The sequence below is a fragment of the Ranitomeya variabilis genome, chromosome 8, assembly GCF_051348905.1.
Source record: "Ranitomeya variabilis isolate aRanVar5 chromosome 8, aRanVar5.hap1, whole genome shotgun sequence".
NCBI lineage: Eukaryota > Metazoa > Chordata > Amphibia > Anura > Dendrobatidae > Ranitomeya > Ranitomeya variabilis.
Genome location: NC_135239.1, coordinates 209,923,022 through 209,945,071, shown reverse-complemented (window position 1 = coordinate 209,945,071; position 22,050 = coordinate 209,923,022). Strand labels below are relative to the sequence as shown.

The 22,050-nt window shown below is 40.1% G+C and overlaps 1 protein-coding gene across 3 annotated transcripts in view; it reads right to left on the bottom strand.

Annotated features, from left to right (window-relative positions):
- FGD5 (FYVE, RhoGEF and PH domain containing 5) overlaps positions 1-21,515 on the bottom strand; it is a 129,396-nt gene extending 107,881 nt beyond the window's left edge. For 2 of the 3 annotated variants that reach the window (XM_077276695.1, XM_077276693.1), the window contains exon 1: positions 21,277-21,515. In XM_077276695.1, coding sequence (XP_077132810.1) covers positions 21,277-21,382 — 106 coding nt within the window. In that variant the 5' untranslated portion in view covers positions 21,383-21,515. The remainder of the gene's footprint in view (positions 1-21,276) is intronic. The other variant, XM_077276692.1, reaches the window with a different exon arrangement.
- Positions 21,516-22,050: the final 535 nt, after the last annotated feature.

Genomic DNA, 22,050 nt, shown 5'->3' with positions numbered 1-22,050 from the left:
TACATAGGGGCAGTATTTTAGTAGTTATATTCTAGTACAGAGGGGCAGTATTATAGTAGTTATATTCTTGTACATAGGAGCAGTATTATAGTAGTTATATTCTTGTACATAGGGGCAGTATTATAGTAGTTATATTCTTGTACATACGGGACAGTATTATAGTAGTTATATTCTTGTATATAGGGGTAGTATTATAGTAATTATATTGTTGTACATAGGGGCAGTATTATAGTAGATATATTCTTGTACATAGGGAGCAGTATTATAGTAGTTATATTCCTGTACATAGGAGCAGTATTATAGTAATTATATTCTTGTACATAGGGGCAGTATTATAGTAGTTATATTCTTATACATAGGAGCAGTATTATAGTAGTTATATTCTTGTATATAGGAGCAGTATTATAGTAATTATATTCTTGTACATAGGGGCAGTATTATAGTAGTTATATTCTTGTACATACGGTACAGTATTATATATAGTAGGTGGCATGTAAAGTGTTTCCTTCTGGATTATAGATTTGTGGTAACTATAAATGCTTAAATAACAGCAGAGTTGTGTTTTTGTATTAAGTGTAATATGTGAATGCTTTTCCCCCTATTTTATGACATTTTAGAGCAGATGAATTGTCGGCAGGTATGAAATATTTTAGATTTGGTGCGATGCTCTGCGGTTGTTACATATTCATTGTCGTTATCCTTGGAGTTTGGATTAAAGAGACGCCGCCGTAACTTCCATAAATCTTAAAGGTGAGACAATAGCGGATGCGAATGAGAGCCGCATTCAGCATACAGAGTAACAGAATGGATTCTTGACCACTACTAAAAAGCAACAAGGTCATTGTTCTTCCTAATCCTGCTCAAATAAAATTTCAGTTATTGATAAAAATAAATAAATCTCATAAAGCTAACTTTTAGTGCATAAATCATTATTGGGGTAATCTACATGTCCAGAATTGAAAGTTTATGGGAAGTAACCGTAGGCACTACTATTAGAGGTGGTGCTCAAGTAGGTGCCCAAACCTTATAGTATTGTAAAGTAACTTGGCACACACGTGATCAAATGCTTGTGAGATTTAATAAAGAGAGTACATACAGACGTTTCGGTCAAAGACCTTCTTCAATGTACCTCTCTCAGAGAGTCTGGTGAGCAGATTAATGGGGTGAAATAACCCCTTTATGTGTCAGTAGGTGGTGACTACCGTAGTTGCGGTCTGAACAAAAATCCGGTGCTAGCGTGTCACGATACTTGACGCGGCATCCACCGCTTGTCCTCGGTGTGAGGACAAGCGGTGGATGCCGCGTCAAGTATCGTGACACGCTAGCACCGGATTTTTGTTCAGACCGCAACTACGGTAGTCACCACCTACTGACACATAAAGGGGTTATTTCACCCCATTAATCTGCTCACCAGACTCTCTGAGAGAGGTACATTGAAGAAGGTCTTTGACCGAAACGTCTGTATGTACTCTCTTTATTAAATCTCACAAGCATTTGATCACGTGTGTGCCAAGTTACTTTACAACAGAATTGAAAGTTAACTTTCTCATCGCTGGGGATCTAGTTCCCATCACGTCACCACAAATCATCCTCATTAAAAATAATCGATGTTATGTATACAGCTCCCATGCAGACCAGTTTGTCTCCATGGTAACAGACAATTGTTACAATGTAACAATAGGAAATGTTTCACGCCAGTCAGGATTGGGATAATGTATGTTATGGGAGGAAGAAGTAGAAAAGAGATGGAATAGAGTATGAATTCAAGGTCAGACTACAGAGGGTTTGTTTGTAGTCTGTTGCCATGGAGACCATGCAACATTTTAGTAAATGTTTACTGTACAGTAGATTTGTTTCGAAACTTGCTTCAATATTTATCTTCAAGTATGTGAAGGTCGACACGTCTTTATAAAATGAGCTGCTGTTATGTCGCGCCTTTAGGAAAGTATCAGTTACCGCGTATCAACAATAATAAACTAAATGGAAGATATTCCGGAAAGGTTCATAGCGAGCAGCAATGATGGCGGATAATACGTAACTGACCGGGAAAGTAACAAAGTAACCAAAATAGTCTAAAAGTGAAAAACAAGTGACACAAATACATTTTTGGCGCCGGTCGTTTTGGTTGTTTTGGAAAGTCGTCGTATTTTCGTTTTGTGACATTTTATTTGTTCGTTTTCTTCCTCACATTTGACCTGTGAATGGAGAATGGATGAAAACATGTTGTGCCGTTCTGAGAGACAACTTCCTCACTTGTCACCAAAATAAGCCCCCTCCAGTAAGGGCAGCGGAGAGGTCGCGGTATATACCCGGTATATATATATATATACACACCTCGCGGAGACGTGGCGGGAATGAGAATAAAAACATCCGGATCTGGATTGTGTATAAACCGCTGGGACGTGAAGCCAAGTTGTGCGGATTCACAAGTGGCCACAACGGGGTTCTTTGTCAGCGACCGGAGCTGGGAAGATCCCACACCGTGACAGCAGGACGCCCAGTGCCGTGGAGACAATCGCTTACATAGCAATTCCCTGTGACACTGTTACTATGGAAAATCCCTCTGGGATTAATAAGCGTTAAAAGTTAGGAAAAAAAAGCATTGCCCCCGTTCACACCAATTTGTTACAGCCATGGTGGGGAGCAAATCGCCCTTCAGCCCCCGGGGACCTTGGCTTTTACGGTGTCTGCCCGGCCTCGGTGCCCAGATCCATTAATGATCCTGATGATTGGACGCTCATCTCTCAGGATCTGGGGTCGGCTCAGATCTCGTCACATAACCGGGATTTTATCAGCGACATTTCTGGAATTTCCCTTATAGGAAATATCTGTGCAAGCGGCCAATGACCAGAATGTAATCACTTGTTCTGGCAGCACAGGAGGGGCCGTCACGGTCCACGGGGGGATTGTTCGGGGTCCTCACGGCTACGATATGTTGATCTGCTGCAGACGCCACCATACACAGCAGATAAACATATGTAGATGGGTAATTGCCCAGGAGAGCAGATATCGGGGTCAGAGGTGTTTCCCTATGTCGGTGATATTATTAAGCACCATATGGCAGTAATATGATTGCAGCGGAGACACAGTATGATATGGAGGATTAGATGGTGCGGAGCGGCGTATATAGACACTATGGTGTATAGTTTACAGCATCATTTGGTTCTGGGGTTCAGCACTCTATGGCGGTATTATTTTTCATGCTATATAGCATTATATTGCAGTGTTATACACTGTATGTCACTACTATTTGACCACTGTGTGGTATATGTTATGTACCACTATATTGTATGGTCATACTGCACTATATGGTTCTGGGTTTGGGTACTATATGGTGGCACTAGTTTATATATTGTATGGCATTATATGTATTTGGGCATAGTATGGCGGTACTGCAGTGTGTGGTATACGGCACTATATGGTGCTGAGGGTGGTCACTGTATATCGGTACAGTATATGTTGTGTAGCACTATATGGCACTGATTTTTAACACTATATCCGTTATTTGCAGTATATGGTATAAAGCAGTAATTGCACCATTGTTGGCTACTGTATGGCGGTACTAATATATATGTCACACTGCATTTTATGACGCTGCTGTTGAAGACTGTATGTCACTAGTATTTAGGCCCCGAATGGTAGCACAGCTGTATGTGGGGTGGGGCACTATGTGGGCGCAGTATGGGTGTACTAGGATGTATGTTGTATAGCACTGTATGGCGCTGTAATTGAGCGTATAATGATGGCACTGTGATGGCGGTATTATGGGACATGACAATGTATAGAAATCTACATGAGCTCTATGTAATAGTATTATGTGTATATTGTAGAAAAGGTTATGAGACGGGCACTATATGGCTGCTTTATTTAGGCACTGTATGGCGGTATTATAGTATATGGTCTATAGCTCTACATGGCATTACTATTGCACAGTGTTTCTGATACAGTGTATTGGTAATCTGGCGGATGGCATTAATGGCTCTACATCAGGGGACCTTTCTTCTGACAAGGGCCATTTTGATATTTATACCGTCCCTCAGGGGCCATACAAACCACGCACTCCGCCCACAGAGTATGTCCTACCGCTGGCACTGACGTCAGAACATAATCTTTCATTGCACGCTCCTCAGCGTTCAGTATTGAACGCTGTATCCACATGCTCACCGACCAAGTCGGGTTTAAAGGGCCGGTGGCAGGTAAAATACAGTGGACGGCCCAAGCACTGCGGTTCCTGGCAATCTGCCCTGGGGCTGGAGAAAAGGTAATCGCACCCCTGCTCTACATAGTCCAATTCCAGGGCAGTATAAGAGGAGGGGGTCCTTGCCCAATGTGATGAACAAGGGCATTCGGCACCTAGATCTGGCCCTGCACATGGGTGAGGGCATAACAAGGTCAGAAAGCAGGCATGATACAGTGCCTCCTGCTGGACACTTGTGGTAGAAGAATCATTGGACTCCTGGGTCTGAGTGCTGAGGGGTCTCTGGCTTTGGTCACTAATGAAACTGCCCATAGGCAGCTGTAGCAACAGTGACACCTGCAGGCTGTAGAAGGTACAGCACATAGCAATTCTATAAGCAGCATAACAAATGGGGCCAATTTTTCATTTCACTTCTCATTTATTTTCAGCATATACTTTTTATTATTTGGCTCATTGACTCATGATTGCTCCCTGCCTGCTGCACTCACAGAGTAGGATGTAGAAAATGGCCCCACAGGATTTCCAGCCACACAACTGTTTCCTGTAGGTCTCTCTCCATACGGCAATGTTACCAAAATAAAATGAAGGATGGATTGCACCAATGGCCCTCTTTACCTCTTATGTCAACCAGGATAACAGCTGTTGGCAGAGACAGACAGAGTTTTATGGGAAAAATTAGAATATTCCAGACGCCATTATTTTCACTTTAAAATATGAATCTGTCCTTTATAATTAGCTGAAAATTGTGTGATTTACTGCAACCAAATAAATGGTAGATGTAAAAAGCCTCCACTAGGGGGAGCTCTGTGCATACCATGAGATTCCAATTATAGTGGGCTCCCCCTAGTGGTGGCTGTAGGCAGTCAAGATTTTATCAGTTGTCTCTTTCGTCAGTATGAAGGACAGCAGAGGATTTGGAGCTTTGTGTAAGTAAAATTCTAATCATCTGGAATCTATCTATCCTTTGTATTCTGGACTGTGAGAAAGAATAAAACAAAACATCATATAAGTAACATAGAATTCATCACAAGGGAAAGTATAGATCCATTAATTCCATAGATGGGCAAGAAATGCAGAGCAATCAATCAATCAATATTACTGGACGTTATTCATTTAATATTAGTCCCCTAGAACTGAGCTGTCAGCGACTATTAATTGTGCAGTCACCAATATGACCTCATTGTCAGATATCCAAGGAGCAGGGCTAATGGGGCCTAAAGGCTGTGGCTTATAAAAGTGCTGGAGTGTAATATGTTGGTCTCTCCACAGCCTAATATGGCTGATAACAGGGAGTAATAGATTGCAGTCAGTTCCCCCAGTAATGGCTGATAACAGGGAGTAATAGATTGCATTTAGCCTCATGTAGTGGAGATGAGACAAACTGCAGGTGTAGATGAACTTTTAACAATGGTGAAAAAAAATGGCTACAATGTTGAATTCCATGAGAATAAGCAAAAATCCGGATATGATGGAACATTGTAACATATCCCCCGACCCAATACAGAGATTATAGAGGGCCGAGGGGAGCTGTGCTGTATATTATAAATATGGGGATGGTCCCAAATGAGGACAGTAGGACCCCATTACCTTAAGACGAGGGTCTCCAACCAGTTACATCTCCAATTCCAACATTTATGCTCCTAGAAATATGAATGAGCTCCACATGGTGCAGAATGTGAGACCACCAGAGCTTTGCCTCCAGCAGCTGAGGGGTTAACACCATCATTATTACAGGTTGTGATGTCGGCGGAAGGAGAGATGAGACCGAACACCAATAGTGTAAATCCGTAATTATTCCCCGAGGCGCAGAGATCCCCGCAGCCAATGGCTCCCCCTCCGTGTGAAGGATGTACCCCCGAACATGGGTGACTGGGGGTCAGTTTAGGGTTTCGGGGTCATTTCTGCCTCATTTATATTAATACGCTGTCATTCAATTAGAGGCCTGCAGCTGAATTATGCTGATGATCCTCTTAAGTACTCTGTGCTGCTGTGAACAGAACTCGGCTGTATCCAGCATGTAATGTTCATGCACACTCCTCTCCTGAAATACTCTGTGCTGCTGGGAGCAGAACTCGGCTGTATCCAGCATGTAATGTTCAGCACACTCCTCTTCTGAAATACCCTGTACTGCTGGGAACAGAATTTGGGTTTATCCAGCATGTAATGTTCAGCACACTCCTCTCCTGAAATACTCTGTACTGCTGGGAACAGAACTCAGCTGTATCCAGCATGTAATGCCCGTGCGCACTCCTCTCCTGAAATACTCTGTGCTGCTGGGAACAGAACTCGGCTGTATCCAGCATGTAATGTTCAGCACACTCCTCTCCTGAAATACCCTGTACTGCTGGGAACAGAACTCGGCTGTATCCAGCATGTAATGTTCAGCACTCTCCTCTCCTGAAATACTCTGTGCTGCTGGGAACAGAACTTGGCTGTATCCCGCATGTAATGCCCCTGCGCACTCCTCTCCTGAAATACTCTGTGCTGCTGGGAGATCCTGCCACTCTCAGTCTGTAATTTCCCCATTATGGCCTAAGTAGATAGTTGGGTACAGTTAGATTCTACTTAAAGTGAAACTCCAACTATTAACATATTGTACAGAATGTATTGGTAAAAAAGATTTTCCTGACACATAACTTGAAATCTACGTCTCTTGACACAGCCTTAAAGTGACATGATGACATTCCGCCTGCAGCCCCTAGGGGGAGCTCACTATGTACAGAATTACATCTCTTGCATTGCGCTCAATTGTAGACATGGCTTCAATGGGCTCGAGAGCTCCCTCTAGTGGTGACTGTTGGAAGCCAGAATTTTGCATTTATCTGTATCACTGAGGGAAGGGGACAGGGGATTTGGATCTCTGTATTAGAAAGTGATATGGATCATTTATAAATATGATATAATAGCAAACTAATGTGAAGATCTGATGTTACACAACACACCCAGCGATTCTCACATTGTACATTCACCTTTTATTATATTGTTTTGGTTCCAGTGCGGTGATTTTCTCCTGACCTTTATATTCTGCAATTTTGTGGCTGAACCCATTAGAAAATATGCAGATATTAGCTGTTTGTGAGAGAAGCGGACACATCACACCGGCAATTACAACATCATCAAAAATAAATAGCTTCTCCTGTATTGCAGCCGACCTGGGGATTGTCTAGTATTCAATGCAGGAATGAAAAAGAAAGCTTTTATAAAATGATCTGCAGCGCTGGCAAAAGAAGTGATTTCAGTAACATATCACATGTGCAAGGGAATTGTATACTATTAGTAATGGCTGAAACTGCACAAACTGCTCCAAAGTACATGCAGTCACCACTAGGAGGAGCTGGAGGGTGAATCCAAGTGTAGCCTGTATGAATTAAACAACCATGCAGGGAGCTCCCCCTAGTGGTGACTGCAGACAGGATCTTATCATGTATCTCTGTATACAGGGAGCTCCCCCTAGTGGTGGCTGCAGACAGGATCTTATCATGTATCTCTGTATACAGGGAGCTCCCCCTAGTGGTGACTGCAGACAGGATCTTATCATGTATCTCTGTATACAGGGAGCTCCCCCTAGTGGTGACAGCAGACAGGATCTTATCATGTATCTCTGTATACAGGGAGCTCCCCCTAGTGGTGGCTGCAGACAGGATCTTATCATGTATCTCTGTATACAGGGAGCTCCCCCTAGTGGTGGCTGCAGACAGGATCTTATCATGTATCTCTGTATACAGGGAGCTCCCCCTAGTGGTGGCTGCAGACAGGATCTTATCATGTATATCTGTATACAGGGAGCTCCCCCTAGTGGTGACTGCAGACAGGATCTTATCATGTATCTCTGTATACAGGGAGCTCCCCCTAGTGGTGGCTGCAGACAGGATCTTATCATGTATCTCTGTATACAGGGAGCTCCCCATAGTGGTGGCTGCAGACAGGATCTTATCATGTATCTCTGTATACAGGGAGCTCCCCCTAGTGGTGACTGCAGACAGGATCTTATCATGTATCTCTGTATACAGGGAGCTCCCCCTAGTGGTGGCTGCAGACAGAATCTTATCACGTATATCTGTATACAGGGAGCTCCCCCTAGTGGTGACTGCAGACAGGATCTTATCATGTATCTCTGTATACAGGGAGCTCCCCCTAGTGGTGGCTGCAGACAGGATCTTATCATGTATCTCTGTATACAGGGAGCTCCCCCTAGTGGTGGCTGCAGACAGAATCTTATGTATCTCTGTATACAGGGAGCTCCCCCTAGTGGTGGCTGCAGACAGGATCTTATCATGTGTCTCCGTATACAGGGAGCTCCCCCTAGTGGATCCTTCAGGCAGAATATTTTCATTTTTACTCTGTGTAATCAGGGATTTGATGTTCTATATCATAACTCAAACAGAGCTTTGACCATAATAAAAATAACGGAATGTTGAACCTAAAAATTATGCAATGTTGAAAGATGGAGATTAATTTTAAAAGACTGTTGACTGTTTCATAACTTCTGTGTTTAGAAGGATGTGAACCCCAAGATGTGGAACTGGTGAATGTAAATTGAAACTTTAGAAATTAGTTAAACATCAGTAACAAAATTAATAGCAATAATTATAACAATATTCTCGATCTTCATAGATTACAATATAACAAGTTCTGCTGCGCCACTTACAGACCAAATTTCCAGAAAAAGTAAACATTTCTGGTTTTCTTTTGATCTCCGTGGCTGAAGTTATTGTTTTCACCATAAGCCATTTTTCATTATTATCTTCGGGGCGATCCTGCACATCCGGAGCTGTAGAGATGACAGAGCGTCCTGCCCATCCGCAATATTGGCTCCAGAGCAAATTCTATAAATGGCTGATGGAGGGAGACCCATATGAATAACAATAACTCCCCATTATCATCGCGCCTCACACTATGAGGAGCCATTACTACTCTCATTTCCTAAATGAGTCTGGATGAGTATTCTGTATCAGCTAAGAGTCTTTGAAAAGCGGTGAGAAGAATATAAGTAAAATATGTTCCCCACCGCATGAGATAAAACGATTTACTGACAAAGACGGGACTTCCCTATAAATCATTGATGCAAAATAGGGGCAGTGACTGAAAGCCTGGAAATAATGAACACTCCGGCCGAAGATCATCATAAAATAACCAAAATATTACTTAAAAGACACAATAAAACACTGCAAAAATATCAAACAACATGATCAAGGTAGTGCTCCTAGTGATAGAGACCTGACTGCTTCCCGATACAGTAAAAAAGTGTGACATTAGTTCCACTAGGGGGAGCTCACTGTAGACATATTACAGTTCTCATCCTGACCATTAAATTCAGATATGGTGAGCTCCCCCTAGTGGTGGCTGCAGACAGGATCTTATCATGTATCTCTGTATACAGGGAGCTCCCCCTAGTGGTGGCTGCAGACAGGATCTTATCATGTATCTCTGTATACAGGGAGCTCCCCCTAGTGGTGGCTGCAGACAGGATCTTATCATGTATCTCTGTATACAGGGAGCTCCCCCTAGTGGTGACTACAGACAGGATCTTATCATGTATCTCTGTATACAGGGAGCTCCCCCTAGTGGTGGCTGCAGACAGGATCTTATCATGTATCTCTGTATACAGGGAGCTCCCCCTAGTGGTGGCTGCAGACAGGATCTTATCATGTATCTCTATATACAGGGAGCTCCCCCTAGTGGTGGCTGCAGACAGGATCTTATCATGTATCTCTGTATACACGGAGCTCCCCCTAGTGGTGACTGCAGACAGGATCTTATCATGTATCTCTGTATACAGGGAGCTCCCCCTAGTGGTGACTGCAGACAGGATCTTATCATGTATCTCTGTATACAGGGAGCTCCCCCTAGTGCTGACTGCAGACAAGATCTAATCATGTTTCTCTGTATACAGGGAGCTCCCCCTAGTGTTGACTGCAGACATGATCTTATCATGTATCTCTGTATACAGGGAGCTCCCCCTAGTGGTGACTGCAGACAGGATCTTATCATGTATCTTTGTATACAGGGAGCTCCCCCTAGTGGTGACTGCAGACAAGATCTAATCATGTTTCTCTGTATACAGGAAGCTCCCCCTAGTGGTGGCTGCAGAAATAATATTTTCATGTGTCTCTATGCCGATCTTTTTGAACCTACTTGTGGTTATGAAGGTCGCCTCCTAGTGGTGCCAACATGCTTCTAGGGTTTTGTATAAGGGTATGTGTCCACGTTCAGGAAATGCTGCGTCCAGATGTTACAGCATAGTGGAGGGGATTTAATGAAATCTCATCTCCACTGTGCATTAAAAAACACATGCTTTTTTCCCGCAAAAACGCACATGCGTTGCGTTTTTTCAGAACGCAGCATGTTGCTACAATGAACAAAACACGCAGGGACACTGCTTGTGACCTGCCAGTGACCTCAGGTGCATTTTTGGTCAGGATTTTACCTGCATAAAATCCTGACCAAAGCCTGAAGCAAACCTGAAAGTGGACACATACCCTAAGGGTAAGAAGCAAAAGTAAAATGCTCTGTGGTGGAGAAACAGATATAGTTATAAGCAGCAAAATGAATAATGATTTCTAGAGAAGATGAAATGTAACAATAAGTATACTTTATGCTATTTCATGGTGCTGCGGCCTCTTCTCACCTGCGGTCGTGTTGGACCTCACTTTATATTCATTTATGCAGCCAGTTTGTTATATTTAGCTCTGTAATTTCAGCTCTTGTACAAGGTCTCGCAAGGCTCCTGAAATAGGAAAGGCGACCTTAATGTATTTCCAGGACGAGAAGCCTCTTAGTATACAGAAGATATCAATACTGCGCCCCCTGAGCTCCTGCTGTATGACCCCAGGAATATTGAAGTAAGAAAGGGATGGGAACATTAAAAAAGGCAGCACTCCGACACTTTTCACTGGGAAATTAAAATTTCTCCAATGTAGGTATAATGAATAATTTGCTAACAAGCCTGTCCGTTACTGAATGATTAGTATTTGTGTAATACCATGATTGTCCTGCGGTGGCGCTGGACTTCCTGGGAAGTTTCATATATAATTGTGCCCAGAACAGTTGTCACTTCCCCTCCCCCACTATTTTCTTGCAGCTCATACAAAATATTCAGGACCGGCCACAAGGAGAGAAGTAGAAAGTTTCATCATATTTTATAATGTTTCACCAGATACATCTTTGTAACCTGTAGTACAGAATTTAACCCACTGAATTGTATCCAAAATTCTGATCACATGCAGTTTCTGGGTAGTTGGGACAGGAGGGGTTAATGTGATTCCCTATATCCCATAGAGTGTAATGCATTCATTCCTCTGACTCCCCTCCTATATTATCACCCCGGATCCAGCGCAGGCAGCACGGTCGCATGGCGCAATTCTAATTAAATCGTCTTTCGCATCTGGAAGATACATATTCCCAAGGAGGCAATCATGTCTAACAGGCGGAAAAAAATCAGGTTATACTGCGATCAATAAGATAATAATATTCTTCATTCTGCAAAGTGAGCGCTGCTCACACTCAAAAGAGAAAAGACAAAAACCAGAGGAAATCCCCAACACAAGGACAAAATATAAAGAAAGAGAAGTAACTCAGGATCAGTAATGTATGTACACAGTGACTGCACCAGCAGAATAGTGAGTGCAGCTCTGGGATATAATATAGGATGTAACTCAGGATCAGTAATGTAATGTATGTACACTGTGTCTGCACCAGCAGAATACTGAGTGCAGCTCTGGAGTATAATACAGAATATAACTCAGGATCAGTAATGTAATGTATGTACATAGTGACTGCACCAGCAGAATAGTGAGTGCAGCTCTGGAGTATAATACAGGATGTAACTCAGGATCAGTAATGTAATGTATGTACACAGTGACTGCACCAGCAGAATAGTGAGTGCAGCTCTGGAGTAGAATACAGGATGTAACTCAGGATCAGTAATGTAATGTATGTACACAGTGACTGCACCAGCAGAATAGTGAGTGCAGCTCTGGGGTATAATACAGGATGTAACTCAGGATCAGTAATGTAATGTATGTACACAGTGACTGCACCAGCAGAATAGTGAGTGCAGCTCTGGAGTATAATACAGGATGTAACTCAGGATAAGTAATGTAATGTATGTACACAGTGACTGCACCAGCAGAATAGTGAGTACAGCTCTGGAGTATAATACAGGATGTAACTCAGGATAAGTAATGTAATGTATGTACACAGTGACTGCACCAGCAGAATAGTGAGTGCAGCTCTGGAGTATAAGACAGAATGTAACTCAGGATCAGTAATGTAATGTATGTACACAGTGACTGCACCAGCAGAATAGTGCGTGCAGCTCTGGAGTATAATACAGGATGTAACTCAGGATCAGTAATGTAATGTATGCACACAGTGACTGCACCAGCAGAATAGTGAGTGCAGCTCTGGGGTATAATACAGGATGTAACTCAGGATCAGTAATGTAATGTATGTACACAGTGAGTGCACCAGCAGAATAGTGAGTGGAGCTCTGGAGTATAATACAGGATGTAACTCAGGATCAGTAATGTAATGTATGTACACAGTGACTGCACCAGCAGAATAGTGAGTGCAGCTCTGGAGTATAATACAGGATGTAACTCAGGATCAGTAATGTAATGTATGCACACAGTGACTGCACCAGCAGAATAGTGAGTGCAGCTCTGGGGTATAATACAGGATGTAACTCAGGATCAGTAATGTAATGTATGTACACAGTGAGTGCACCAGCAGAATAGTGAGTGGAGCTCTGGAGTATAATACAGGATGTAACTCAGGATCAGTAATGTAATGTATGTACACAGTGACTGCACCAGCAGAATAGTGAGTGCAGCTCTGGAGTATAATACAGGATGTAACTCTGAATCAGTAATGTAATGTATGTACACAGTGACTGCACCAGCAGAATAGTGAGTGCAGCTCTGGAGTATAATACAGGATGTAACTCAGAATCAGTAATGTAATGTATGTACACAGTGACTGCACCAGCAGAATAGTGAGTGCAGCTCTGGAGTATAATACAGGATGTAACTCAGGATAAGTAATGTAATGTATGTACACAGTGACTGCACCAGCAGAATAGTGAGTGCAGCTCTGGAGTATAATACAGGATGTAACTCAGAATCAGTAATGTAATGTATGTACACAGTGACTGCACCATCAGAATAGTGAGTGCAGCTCTGGAGTATAATACAGGATGTAACTCAGAATCAGTAATGTAATGTGTGTACACAGTGACTGCACCAGCAGAATAGTGAGTGCAGCTCTGGGGTATAATACAGGATGTAACTCAGGATCAGTAATGTAATGTATGTACACAGTGACTGCACCAGCAGAATAGTGAGTGCAGCTCTGGAGTATAATACAGGATGTAACTCAGGATCAGTAATGTAATGTATGCACACAGTGACTGCACCAGCAGAATAGTGAGTGCAGCTCTGGGGTATAATACAGGAGGTAACTCAGAATCAGTAATGTAATGTATGCACACAGTGACTGCACCAGCAGAATAGTGAGTGCAGCTCTGGGGTATAATACAGGAGGTAACTCAGGATCAGTAATGTACTGTATGTACACAGTGACTGAACCAGCAGAATAGTGAGTGCAGCTCTGCAGTATAATACAGGAGGTAACTCAGGATCAGTAATGTAATGTATGTACACAGTGACTGCACCAGCAGAATAGTGAGTGCAGCTCTGGAGTATAATACAGGAGGTAACTCAGGATCAGTAATGTAATGTATGTACACAGTGACTGCACCAGCAGAATAGTGAGTGCAGCTCTGGCGTATAATACAGGATGTAACTCAGGATCAGTAATGTAATGTATGCACACAGTGACTGCACCAGCAGAATAGTGAGTGCAGCTCTGGAGTATAATACAGGATGTAACTCAGGATCAGTAATGTAATGTATGTACACAGTGACTGCACCAGCAGAATAGTGAGTGCAGCTCTGGAGTATAATACAGGATGTAACTCAGGATCAGTAATGTAATGTATGTACACAGTGACTGCACCAGCAGAATAGTGAGTGCAGCTCTGGGGTATAATACAGGAGGTAACTCAGGATCAGTAATGTAATGTATGTACACAGTGACTGCACCAGCAGAATAGTGAGTGCAGCTCTGGAGTATAATACAGGATGTAATTCAGGATCAGTAATGTAATGTATGTACACAGTGACTGCACCAGCAGAATAGTGAGTGCAGCTCTGGAGCATAATACAGGATGTAATTCAGGATCAGTAATGTAATGTATGTACACAGTGACTGCACCAGCAGAATAGTGAGTGCAGCTCTGGAGTATAATACAGGAGGTAACTCAGGATCAGTAATGTAATGTATGTACACAGTGACTGCACCAGCAGAATAGTGAGTGCAGCTCTGGGGTATAATACAGGATGTAACTCAGGATCAGTAATGTAATGTATGTACACAGTGACTGCACCAGCAGAATAGTGAGTGCAGCTCTGGGGTATAATACAGGAGGTAACTCAGGATCAGTAATGTAATGTATGTACACAGTGACTGCACCAGCAGAATAGTGAGTGCAGCTCTGGAGTATAATACAGGATGTAACTCAGGATCAGTAATGTAATGTATGTACACAGTGACTGCACCAGCAGAATAGTGAGTGCAGCTCTGGAGTATAATACAGGAGGTAACTCAGGACCAGTAATGTAATGTATGTACACAGTGACTGCACCAGCAGAATAGTGAGTGCAGCTCTGGAGTATAATACAGGATGTAACTCAGGATCAGTACAGGATAGTGTAATGTGTGTAAACTGTCTCAACCATATAAAACTGCTGCTCAGTTACTCATTCCAGTCTTCTTTGCGGATACCACCAGTACAGTTTGATATAGACGTTGTTATAGTTATTATAATAGTCATTGGTTCTGACAGCCGCTCTGCAGCACTCCAGGCTCTTATTCTGACACCCATATAGAGCAGTTTACCTTCTATAAACCAAGAATAGAGAGGAAGCATCTAAAACTGAGATCTCCACTCTCCTGAAATAATTTACTGTCTTCTATTATCAGCACTTCCTGGGGCTACAGAGAGAACGCACAGCCCCGAAATGTAAAGTCTGGCAAATTCCGAAAATATTATAGTGATTAGTGCAACATGGAATTTATAGGCTCCTAAGGGACACATAGGTCTGTGGGGTCAGAAGACTGAGGATGAAGACCAGAAGATGCTGGATGGTCACAATACCAGGAGAGACAGTACAAAAGAGCAAGTCCACCACTGCAGATCGGAGAGCGTCACAAGGAAATGAGACCCCCAAAAACTTTTGTCCCACTAACCATGCATTTAGTGAGAAGAAAATGTACAGAACGACACTGCTATTTACTGTAGATACTAAAACATGGAGCAGTATTATAGTAGTTATATTCTTGTACATAGGAGCAGTATTATAGTAGTTATATTCCTGTACATAGGAGCAGTATTATAGTAGTTATATTCTTGTACATAGGAGCAGTATTATAGTAGTTATATTCTTGTACATAGGAGCAGTATTATAGTAGTTATATTCTTGTACATAGGGGCAGTATTATAGTAGTTATATTCTTGTACATAGGAGCAGTATTATAGTAGTTATATTCTTGTACATAGGAGCAGTATTATAGTAGTTATATTCCTGTACATAGGAGCAGTATTATAGTAGTTATATTCTTGTACATAGGAGCAGTATTATAGTAGTTATATTCTTGTACATAGGAGCAGTATTATAGTAGTTATATTCTTGTACATAGGGGCAGTATTATAGTAGTTATATTCTTGTACATAGGGGCAGTATTATAGTAGTTATATTCTTGTACATAGGAGCAGTATTATAGTAGTTATATTCTTGTACATAGGAGCAGTATTATAGTAGTTATATTCTTGTACATAGGAGCAGTATTATAGTAGTTATATTCCTGTACATAGGAGCAGTATTATAGTAGTTATATTCTTGTACATAGGAGCAGTATTATAGTAGTTATATTCTTGTACATAGGAGCAGTATTATAGTAGTTATATTCTTGTACATAGGGGCAGTATTATAGTAGTTATATTCTTGTACATAGGGGCAGTATTATAGTAGTTATATTCTTGTATATAGGAGCAGTATTATAGTAGTTATATTCTTGTACATAGGCGCAGTATTATAGTAGTTATATTCTTGTACATAGGAGCAGTATTATAGTAGTTATATTCTTGTACATAGGAGCAGTATTATAGTAGTTATATTCTTGTACATAGGGGCAGTATTATAGTAGTTATATTCTTGTACATAGGGGCAGTATTATAGTAGTTATATTCTTGTATATAGGAGCAGTATTATAGTAGTTATATTCTTGTACATAGGAGCAGTATTATAGTAGTTATATTCTTGTACATAGGGGCAGTATTATAGTAGTTATATTCTTGTACATAGGAGCAGTATTATAGTAGTTATATTCTTGTACATAGGAGCAGTATTATAGTAGTTATATTCTAATACATAGGAGCAGTATTATAGTAGTTATATTCTTGTACATAGGAGCAGTATTATAGTAGTTATATTCTTGTACATAGGAGCAGTATTATAGTAGTTATATTCTTGTATATAGGAGCAGTATTATAGTAGTTATATTCTTGTACATAAGGGGCAGTATTATAGTAGTTATATTCTTGTACATAGGAGCAGTATTATAGTAGTTATATTCCTGTACATAGGAGCAGTATTATAGTAGTTATATTCTTGTACATAGGAGCAGTATTATAGTAGTTATATTCTTGTACATAGGAGCAGTATTATAGTAGTTATATTCTTGTACATAGGGGCAGTATTATAGTAGTTATATTCTTGTACATAGGGGCAGTATTATAGTAGTTATATTCTTGTACATAGGAGCAGTATTATAGTAGTTATATTCTTGTACATAGGAGCAGTATTATAGTAGTTATATTCTTGTACATAGGAGCAGTATTATAGTAGTTATATTCCTGTACATAGGAGCAGTATTATAGTAGTTATATTCTTGTACATAGGAGCAGTATTATAGTAGTTATATTCTTGTACATAGGAGCAGTATTATAGTAGTTATATTCTTGTACATAGGGGCAGTATTATAGTAGTTATATTCTTGTACATAGGGGCAGTATTATAGTAGTTATATTCTTGTATATAGGAGCAGTATTATAGTAGTTATATTCTTGTACATAGGCGCAGTATTATAGTAGTTATATTCTTGTACATAGGAGCAGTATTATAGTAGTTATATTCTTGTACATAGGAGCAGTATTATAGTAGTTATATTCTTGTACATAGGGGCAGTATTATAGTAGTTATATTCTTGTACATAGGGGCAGTATTATAGTAGTTATATTCTTGTATATAGGAGCAGTATTATAGTAGTTATATTCTTGTACATAGGAGCAGTATTATAGTAGTTATATTCTTGTACATAGGGGCAGTATTATAGTAGTTATATTCTTGTACATAGGAGCAGTATTATAGTAGTTATATTCTTGTACATAGGAGCAGTATTATAGTAGTTATATTCCTGTACATAGGAGCAGTATTATAGTAGTTATATTCTTGTACATAGGAGCAGTATTATAGTAGTTATATTCTTGTACATAGGAGCAGTATTATAGTAGTTATATTCTTGTACATAGGGGCAGTATTATAGTAGTTATATTCTTGTACATAGGGGCAGTATTATAGTAGTTATATTCTTGTATATAGGAGCAGTATTATAGTAGTTATATTCTTGTACATAGGCGCAGTATTATAGTAGTTATATTCTTGTACATAGGAGCAGTATTATAGTAGTTATATTCTTGTACATAGGAGCAGTATTATAGTAGTTATATTCTTGTACATAGGGGCAGTATTATAGTAGTTATATTCTTGTACATAGGGGCAGTATTATAGTAGTTATATTCTTGTATATAGGAGCAGTATTATAGTAGTTATATTCTTGTACATAGGAGCAGTATTATAGTAGTTATATTCTTGTACATAGGGGCAGTATTATAGTAGTTATATTCTTGTACATAGGAGCAGTATTATAGTAGTTATATTCTTGTACATAGGAGCAGTATTATAGTAGTTATATTCTAATACATAGGAGCAGTATTATAGTAGTTATATTCTTGTACATAGGAGCAGTATTATAGTAGTTATATTCTTGTACATAGGAGCAGTATTATAGTAGTTATATTCTTGTATATAGGAGCAGTATTATAGTAGTTATATTCTTGTACATAAGGGGCAGTATTATAGTAGTTATATTCTTGTACATAGGAGCAGTATTATAGTAGTTATATTCTTGTACATAGGAGCAGTATTATAGTAGTTATATTCTTGTATATAGGAGCAGTATTATAGTAGTTATATTCTTGTACATAGGGGGCAGTATTATAGTAGTTATATTCTTGTACATAGGGACAGTATTATAGTAGTTATATTCTTGTACATAGGGACAGTATTATAGTAGTTATATTCTTGTACATAGGGACAGTATTATAGTAGTTATATTCTTGTACATAGGAGCAGTATTATAGTAGTTATATTCTTGTACATAGGGGCAGTATTATAGTAGTTATATTCTTGTACATAGGGACAGTATTATAGTAGTTATATTCTTGTACATAGGAGCAGTATTATAGTAGTTATATTCTTGTACATAGGGACAGTATTATAGTAGTTATATTCTTGTACATAGGGACAGTATTATAGTAGTTATATTCTTGTACATAGGAGCAGTATTATAGTAGTTATATTCTTGTACATAGGGGGCAGTATTATAGTAGTTATATTCTTGTACATAGGAGCAGTATTATAGTAGTTATATTCCTGTACACAGGGGCAGTATTATAGTAGTTATATTCTTGTACATAGGAGCAGTATTATAGTAGTTATATTCTTGTACATAGGGGGCAGTATTATAGTAGTTATATTCTTGTACATAGGAGCAGTATTATAGTAGTTATATTCCTGTACACAGGGGCAGTATTATAGTAGTTATATTCTTGTACATAGGAGCAGTATTATAGTAGTTATATTCTTGTACATAGGGGCAGTATTATAGTAGTTATGTTCTTGTACATAGGAGCAGTATTATAGTAGTTATATTCTTATACATAGGGGGAGTATTATAGTAGTTATATTCTTGTACATAGGAGCAGTATTATAGTAGTTATATTCTTGTACATAGGGACAGTATTGTAGTAGTTATATTCCTGTACATAGGAGCAGTATAATAGAAGTTATATTCTTGTACATAGGAGCAGTATTATAGTAGTTATATTCTTGTACATAGGGAGCAGTATTATAGTAGTTATATTCTTGTATATAGGAGCAGTATTATAGTAGTTCTATTCTTATACATAGGGGGAGTATTATAGTAGTTATAGTCTTGTACATAGGAGTAGTATTATAGTAGTTATATTCTTGTACATTGGTCAGTATTATAGTACTTATATTCTTGTACATAGGGGCAGTATTATAGTAGTTATATTCTTGTACATAGGGGCAGTATTATAGTAGTTATATTCTTGTACATAGGGGGCAGCATTATAGTAGTTATATTCTTATAGTTGTAGGTAGTAATATAGTAAATATATTTTTGTAAATTAAGGCAGTATTATAGTTTACTATATCTCGTACATAGGTAGTAATACTATATATTTACCTAATAAATATTCTGAATTAGTAATAAATCTGCTTTCTAATATTTCTGTATCAGGTCGTGGTTCTTTATTGTATTGGTCATCAGTGACCGCAGTTCCTTTTTGCATCTATGATTTGACAATACCCGGCGTCCACCATTGATGTGACATTACCATATATATGACATACTTAGTATAGCACGTAGCATAGGACGTGCGGATATAACTTATACTCTACCTCCATGTTGTAATTCTATGGTAATTGCGCTGGTACACATCCATCACGCTGCGCACTCAGGGTTTGATTCGATTATATTGTTATTGTTAGTTTGACGGTGATGAAATTATGCAGGCAATTTACATTAAATCCAATTCTCAGCTCGACCCCCGGGGGATTCACACGATTATATTCCCGTAAATATTCCTGCGTGTTGTACCAGTGTTACACCAGTGACGTCTGTCTCACTGCCGCTGATATACTAGTGAAATTAACAGGTATTGATGCACAAAGCAAAGTGTGATGTGTTTGTGTTATGGGGGAAGTGCACACGTCGCCTCTGTCTTCCAGCCTCTTCTCTATAGGGCCCAGAATGATGTTTCCCTGAAGACCTCACCTGCCGCGATGCACAACTCACCTGATCAGCATTTGTTTGCAGCCTCTAAGAAAATGCATCTGAAAGCAAACTACGCTGCAGAGATAGAACGGCACGTCGGTCGCATTAACACGTATCTGCAGCATTTATTTATCCACATCAATATATACTCAGATATGTATTATTTGCCCTAACTTGCACCTTAGTATTGTAATATTGGTGAACACTTCTCAGACCCACAGTGTCTCTCGTGGCTACAGGGATTGTGTGTCCTACATGATTAATGGGGTTGTGAATTTCATGTGGCGTCAGGATTCTGGTAACTGAGATTCTTTCTCATGAGGCTATAGAGATTTTGTATCTTATTTACTAGGATTTTGTATCCAATGATTGCGAATTTCACATGAATCACACAACACCTGTAAGCAGAGATTGTGTGTCTCCTCTGCTTACAGGTGTTGTGTGCTTCATGAGGTTATAAGGAATGTGAGTGTCATTTGGATGTAGGGATTGTATTTCTTCTGTGAGTTCAGGGATTGTGCGTATAACAGAATTATACTGATTATGTGCTTAAGTTGGCCTTGTATCCTTATGGATGGTCTTTTTTGTTAGAAGGGTCACCTAACAGAAAGCTCGCAGGTCTCAGTTACTGGGAACAGTATTGCTCAGTAAAATGTTTATTAAACCTGCAGCGACTCCAATATATTATCTGAAATTAATCGGCTTCCTACAAAAAGGATGGACGCTCTCTGGCTAATCCAAGAGGGCCATGAAGAGGCTGAATTTCCTCAGCCAGTCTCCCCCATCATTTCATCTTCACAACAAGAAGTACTTACCCGGGAATTTATAATGAAAGTTTCTGAAGATACTTTCTATGATTTTGTGCCGGTAAATAACCCATAGACGGGGAGAATCCTCAGCGAGGCTGTAATCTGCGGACATTATGCAATTTATCCAAACACTTGAGTGAAGAGGCGGCCTTTATAAATATTCAGGACTCTGGTATTTAAGCCGTAAGAGGATAAAGAGATGAAGAATGCTTCAATATTTGGTGTCTGCAGCCACAGATCATCACATACGAGGAACCAGGGGGACGGCTGAAATAGGGAAGGCGAATAGTTATCACAGCAATAACAAGTTATTGGGTCTGGGGAAGGATCCCATATAATAGATCACAGGATCACACACCCCTAGAGGTAATCCTAGAGCCTAATTTTTCAATTTACACATATGTGGAGCTGTAATCTGCAATTACATAGGTAAATCCTTAAAGTCCCATCATGTGCCCATCCCCCTCTGTCGCTGTCACTGCACTTTAGCGATCGTATAAGGGTATGTGCACACGCTGCAGAATTTGCTGCGGATCCGCAGCGGATTTGGCGCTGCGGATCCGCAGCAGTTTTCCCAAAATTTTCAGTACCATATAAACCTATGGGAAAAAAAACCCGCTGTGCACATGCTGCGGAAAAATCAGCGCGGAAACGCAGCGGATTATTTTCCGCAGCATGTCAATTCTTTCTGCGGATTTCGCAGCGGTTTTCAACATGCACCAATAGGAAAGTGCAGTTGAAAACCCGCAGAGGAATCCGCAGAAGAAACCGCGATAAAAT